We start from the raw sequence: 6,664 nt of genomic DNA, 5'->3' as shown, positions 1-6,664 counted from the left end.
ATATAATAAAATAAAATTTAATTAAATTAAATTAAACATGTAGTCTACTTTACGACATGATTTTTCTCAGGCACAGAAATGAAACCACATACAAAAAAGACCCATAGTGCTATTTAGTAAGTAGTCATTTAGTAGATGCTTTCATCCAAAGCAAGTCAGAGTAGTGGAGTATCATCCTTGAGCAAACAATGGTGGTCGACCCAGAAACCGGCGAGTTTTCAAATGCTAGCCCTAAGCTTTAACCACTAAACCACCCATGCTATATATATTTTTCTACATACACTGTGCCTTTGTGTCACAGGGAGCACTGTCTGGCAGTGAAAGAGCTGTACTGTTATAAGGAGTGGCGTTCTGCTGAGGAAAGATCTCATCAAGGGTTCCCACATGGCATCACTCTCCCAGAATGCATCTCTCTACCCAGCCAACGAGCAGATCCATCTTCATGCACAGCGGTTCCTTACGTTGGTAAGTGTGACACACTGTTACATAAATATATACATTTTTAGTTCTAAAAATCCTGTGATATTTTGGGGCTGACTGTCAATGATGTCGGTAACACTTTCTATGAAGCCTGTATTTATAATACATTATAAGGGTGTTCTTAAAGCATTATAATGAATGCATAAAAAGTGCAATAGTAAGATATGAGACTTATAAAGCATTATAATTATGAGAAATATAATCCATTTAAGTGGATGAACGATACTCATAGTGTGTTATAAATGGCCATACTCTTAAAATGTTCTAACCAACAATAAGCAAATATTATAGCACATTAAAACTGTTCTTATGAGTATTTATGAGATGATACAACATATTATAAAGTAATTTATAATGTATTATGCGTTCTTTATAATGCCTTAAGAACTAATGTATTATAAATTCAGGCTTCAAAGAAAGTGTTACCATGATGTCCATAAGTGCAAAAACGCCACGTATGGTTCTTGGCACGACAATGCTGTAGATTTTACTTGTTTATGTGAAATGCCTTGTGAGGAATGTGAGAACAGCAGACCTGTAGATGGACAAGATTATGGTGGTTTATAGCCAAAGCATGTGAGGAAGGATCAGTTGGGGAGGTTGGACAGCTGAGTAAATTTTCCCATCTAAAAGTTTCCATGCCATGTTTGCAAGCTGTTCTCTTGCTCATGAATTGCTAATTATAGTGGGAAACAGCAAAGAAATAGTAATTATATACTGTAGGAGAGTGACAATTAAGTTGTGTGTATCTTCTAGAAACCTGCACATAGCTAAATCACAATTTCTTTTTGTTATACAGATCTTAATAAAGGCCAAGTTACAAGTAAGTGAGAATCTGACTTTGTTTTCTTCACATGTGGTGGGGTGTTAAAACTAGAGAGATATAATGATTTATTTTTGTTCTCATTTTTGCTCCAGTTTGCAATAACCTGCAATAATGATCATAAAAGCATGCATTTCATTTCATTTGACCATTTACAGTTTATATATTCTTTAGCAACATGTTACAATGACAAAGGAAGATTTTACCAAGGAACTCACAACACGACAGCATCTTCCATTCCCTGTCAACGATGGAACCGGCAGGTAAATGTTTGTTCAAAATTGAAAATACATGTTCCTAAATATTCTTATTTTGCGCAATGTAAATCTTGTAATAACTAGCAATATTTACTTTAACATACCATCTTTATTAATGTCACTATCCTCAAACAACAACCTACGCCTAAACAATCCCAATACTGCATGCTGGCATACGCTCAGTGACCTTCAGAAGATATGTACACAGGAAACAAATGTTTTTACAGCAAAAACAATGGAGGGTCAAAATACATAAATCCTGAGGTTTCCTTTGAAATGAAGTTTTGAATGGAGAAGATTTTGTCTCTTTTCAAAACAGTGTGAAAAGTTTAAATGCATGCGGTAGGTTTCAACCTGGCAGTGCTAGAAATATCAGGGATAATGGGAATATTGAATTTAGCCGCAGAGGTCTGAGTTTCTTGGTTGACCACTCTCTTTTTATCCCACTCAGGATCCCCATCAACATAGACTGTCTATAGATGTGATTCCTGAGTTGCGAAATGCAGAAAACTACTGTCGTAACCCAGGAGGAGAGAGTGAAAGGCCATGGTGCTACACCACAAACCCTAATGTGCGCTGGGAGTACTGTCTGGTTCCCAAATGTGGAGAAGGTATAAAGATGTTTATCTCAGTAAAAGATAAGATAAACTAGAACAATGCTGAGAAAATTCTAAATTCTTTTTGACTGGGGTAGCTAGTGCTACATAGCTGGCTTATCATTATATTTCTTTTTTTCAGTTATGAGTGTGAAGACTGCACCCTCCATTACAAAACCGGTCCAGATTTACCCACCTCCTTCTGTGTCTACAGCCTACTCTATGAGCGTTATCATTTTAATCATTTCTGGCTTTGCTGGGGCGGCCTTCTTTACCATACTCATCCTCATGTGCCACAGGAGAAAGAAAATGTGGCAAAAGAGGAAAAGGTGAATAATGGTCTAAATAATCTCTGTAGGGCATTGGCCTCCAGGACTAAATTTAAGGAACCTTGCTTGTGATCGATGAGGAATGATGTAGGAAAGGAGTTAATTTCCAACCCTAGACTAAAACAACTATACAGTGAAGTGCACCTGATGATCTTAATTAGCTGGCATTGCTTTGTTTGATCAGGGTTGGAGCTAAATTGCAGAATGTAAAGACTTCAGAAAAAAACATTGTGCACAATTGATTTAACAAGATGTACCAAGTAGGGAGGGCATTAGTATCAACATCTGAAACAACATTCCTATACAACAATCATAGTCCAAATCTTAAATCTAATTCTAGCAGGACACACAATCAAAATGAGTTTTGAACAGGGATGGAGAACCCTCCTCTTTGTGGAATACCATCCTGCAGAGTTAGGCTCAAACTCAATCAAACACACCTGAAATCAAGGTGTTTGGGATCATTTGAAAACAAAGTTTTATTGGAGCACGACCTGAAATGAAATTTTCAGGAATGTAGCCCTTTAGGAGACGAAATGTCAGTCCCGTCTCCTGGAGGTAAGGAGAAAACAGAGTCTTGCTCCAACTCTGCTCCAACACACTTGTCTGTAATATTCAAGTAATCCTGGAAATCTTGGTTAGCAAAACTCTGCAGGAAGGTGGCTCTCCTGGAGAACCGAATGCCCTTCCTCTTGAGAACTCTCACTAAAAATGTACTTAAAGTTGCTTTGAATGTTGCATAGCTTACATTCTTAGCTGAATGCATCTAAACAATAGAGTTGTGCTTCTATATTCAGTAGGGTGCTGGATACGCCTACTCTGACCACCCTACCCTCAGAGCTCCTGCTGGACAGACTTCATCCCAACCCCATGTACCAACGACTGCCTCTCCTTCTCAACTCTAAGCTCCTCAGTCTCGAGTATCCACGCAACAACATTGAATATGTCCGTGATATTGGAGAGGGGGCCTTCGGTAGGGTGTTTCAGGCAAGGTGAGAGCTACCAAATGTTACAAGCAAATGTAACACCAGTGGTGCTAATGTCTGTTCTTGTTTGCCACTGTCAGTGTTTATACAAACAGTCAAACCCATGGTTTCTTTTGTAGAGTTTTGACAGGGTAAACTTGTATAGTATGTAAATGATTAAGTGAAGCCAGTTTTAAGGACATTGACTGAACTCTCGGAAAATCTCTACTGACTCACTAGTTAGATCTGAGACAACATAAACCATGAATCAGCATGCTAAGGTTTGACGTGTACAGTCCAAATAGTACTGATATCAGATATATAGAGAGGAGGTGCAGCAGTGGGTAAAATGTATACACCATATGGCTATCTCCTGAAATAGGATCTTGGATAGGTCTAGTAAACATGTGATGTGTTTCAATATGAAACTTCCCTGTAGACTATCGTGTGAGAGAGCCCTGCTGAGGGGGTTATTTATAGACACCCATTAGAAAAGTGTTTACTTCTCCAGGAACACACAGGAGCCTTCAGCACAGGAAGTGCCATCTTAATGGTATTCGAAGCTGGTTCTTGAGTTAGTGCCATTGTGGTTCTGTTTCCAAAGTTTGACATCACCTTTTAAACTATTTTGAAAGGTTTTATATTGATTTGTGACAGAGAGAGCTGGTGGAGCTATTACTCCAGGCCAAGAACGTCATTTCTCAGTTAAGCCAGTCAGACTACTATGTCTACTACATTACTTTAAACGCAGGATAAAAGCTCATAAAATGATTGAACGTTCCAGGTTTGTATTGCTACAAATTCCTCTGCAGCATCAGCAAATTACTGCAATGTGATTTCCAATGTGCCTGTTCTTTAGAGCCCCTGGTCTTTTGCCAATGGAGCCATTCACCATGGTGGCAGTGAAGATGCTGAAGGAGGAAGCCTCGGCTGATATGCAGAATGACTTTCAAAGAGAAGCTGCACTCATGGCTGAGTTTGATCACCCCAACATTGTCCGTCTCCTGGGTAATGTATCTAAACTGTATGCCTTCAAAGGCTTTTACCATACATCTGCTTGAGGACTTTCCTAAAATGAACCACATCTGCTTCCTATTACACTTATGTCCTTTCCTCAAGGGTACCGCACAATTGAAAAAGCCTTAAAATAGCTTGACTTATCCATTTTAGAGTTGACCCAGTGTGTAACCCTGGATCATTCCCCTCTGTGGCATTCCGGAACCAGATTCAATGCCTCGACCCAGTGTTAGAATAACAGAAGGATATTTTTGGTTAGGTATCAACTGTTGAAAGCGTAACTAAGCCTGCCGTTTGTGTATCTGTCATGCAGGAGTTTGTGCGGTGGGGAAACCCATGTGTCTCATGTTTGAATACATGGCCTATGGGGACTTGAATGAATTTCTTCGACAGCGCTCTCCAACCCAGCAGCCCAGTCTAAGCCGGGATACCTTGACGTGCAGCAGTCTCGTGTCAGAACCTGAGCATTACCCACCCCTCAGCTGCCTGGAGCAGCTCTCCATTTCCAAACAGGTGGCGGCAGGAATGGCGTACTTGTCGGAACGCAAGTTTGTGCACCGTGACCTAGCTACCCGCAACTGTTTGGTCGCCGAAAACCTGGTTGTGAAAATTGCCGATTTTGGTCTCTCGCGCAACATCTATGCGGCAGATTACTACAAAGCCGGTGAAAATGACGCCATCCCGATTCGCTGGATGCCTCCTGAATCTATCTTCTACAATCGATATACAAGCGAGTCAGATGTTTGGGCTTATGGCGTGGTTTTATGGGAAATCTTCTCATATGGCATGCAGCCATACTACGGCATGGCCCATGAGGAGGTCATTTACTATGTAAGAGATGGAAATGTTCTCGCCTGTCCAGAAAACTGCCCACAGGAGCTGTATAACCTCATGCGTTTGTGTTGGAGCACTCATCCCACTGACCGGCCTAGTTTCGCCAGCATTCACCGTATCCTGGAAAGAATGCATGAACAGATGCTTCAGTCTGGCCTTTCTTGAAGATCTCTAAAAATGCTCTAATCTTTACGGAACTCATTAGAATCCCAATAGATATTAAAGAAGGATAAAACATTTTAAGGTATCTGCAAGAGCTGAGGAAATCCCAGAAAATCTTTAAGTGCCCACAAATACTCAAGAACCCAGAGGAACATTGAGGAATGTGTAAGACGCGTGAAATGACTAAAAAGGCTCTTGTGCTTTAAAGAATACTGATCCCTCAAATTCTCTCTGAAGATGAGTTTGCTTGCATCTGTTCAAAGGATCTCAGTTGTTTTCTTTCAATGACGCAGGTGTATGGCAGACATCAGATGAGTGCTAGTCAGGGTTTGAGGAGATTCATATTAACAGGATGAATGAAGGTTAACATCTAGTAATAAGGTAGATGTAGTGCAGTCACTGCAAGAATCTAGACTGAAATCTCTGCAAGCAGAGACACAGTATACATGCCTGATATTTGTACTTTTCATTGCTTTTGGATCTATTTTGAGTAAAAACTGAGAGTTACATGCATCTGGTAGTAACTTTCTTTGAAAAAGTAACTATTTTTCAAGGTAAGTTGCAATTAACTAATTATAGCTACATTTAAATTTACTCAACTAAAATAAATTGATTGCAACCACTTATATTTAAAAAAGTTAATTCAATAAATCATTTTTAGTGCATTGTGCTCCAAGCAGCAGAACGTTGTCATTGTTTTTAAATTGGAAACATTAAAACAAAATAGCTTATTCCAAAGTGGCACAACATCACTTTATTTTAACTAAATAGTTGATTAATTTCTCATTTTAAACTGATTTGCCAAGATACTATGTTTCTTTGTGTGTTCTTGGTTATATTTTTGAGTGAAACAATGAGAGAAGTGTACATAGAACATTTTTGAACAATTTACTAAGATTGTGTCTCATTATTTAAAAGCAAACTTCATAAAACTCATCATAAATTGAGACATCTGCTTAAAATCAACTTTTAATCATTTGTCTGTTCAATACAGCCAACAAACAATATAACCTATGAAAATGAACTAGTCACTTTTTGTCTAGATTTTAACGCTGCATACGCTGAAATCTCTATGCGTCCTGGTGCATTCTGGGATACTTTATAGACAGTATCCAGACCAGTCCACATGTATTTAACACTATCCCGGTACAACTCACCCATTTAATTTTCATGTTTTTTGCAAAAAAAAAAAAAAAAAAAA

The 6,664-nt window shown here is 39.0% G+C and overlaps 1 protein-coding gene across 1 annotated transcript in view; it reads left to right on the top strand.

The window, feature by feature from the left end:
* Positions 1-6,201, top strand: part of musk (muscle, skeletal, receptor tyrosine kinase) — a 12,142-nt gene extending 5,941 nt beyond the window's left edge. The window contains exons 9-16 of the mRNA XM_043249796.1: positions 302-465; positions 1,280-1,303; positions 1,478-1,566; positions 2,012-2,171; positions 2,299-2,485; positions 3,283-3,477; positions 4,310-4,458; positions 4,781-6,201. Of these exons, the coding sequence (XP_043105731.1) occupies positions 302-465; positions 1,280-1,303; positions 1,478-1,566; positions 2,012-2,171; positions 2,299-2,485; positions 3,283-3,477; positions 4,310-4,458; positions 4,781-5,466 (1,654 nt within the window). The 3' untranslated portion in view covers positions 5,467-6,201. The remainder of the gene's footprint in view (positions 1-301; positions 466-1,279; positions 1,304-1,477; positions 1,567-2,011; positions 2,172-2,298; positions 2,486-3,282; positions 3,478-4,309; positions 4,459-4,780) is intronic.
* The last annotated feature ends 463 nt before the right edge of the window (positions 6,202-6,664 follow it).

This window comes from Puntigrus tetrazona, chromosome 10 (genome assembly GCF_018831695.1).
Source record: "Puntigrus tetrazona isolate hp1 chromosome 10, ASM1883169v1, whole genome shotgun sequence".
Taxonomy (NCBI): Eukaryota; Metazoa; Chordata; class Actinopteri; order Cypriniformes; family Cyprinidae; genus Puntigrus; species Puntigrus tetrazona.
Note: the sequence above shows the minus strand (reverse complement) of the source record. Positions and strands in the feature narration are given on the sequence as shown.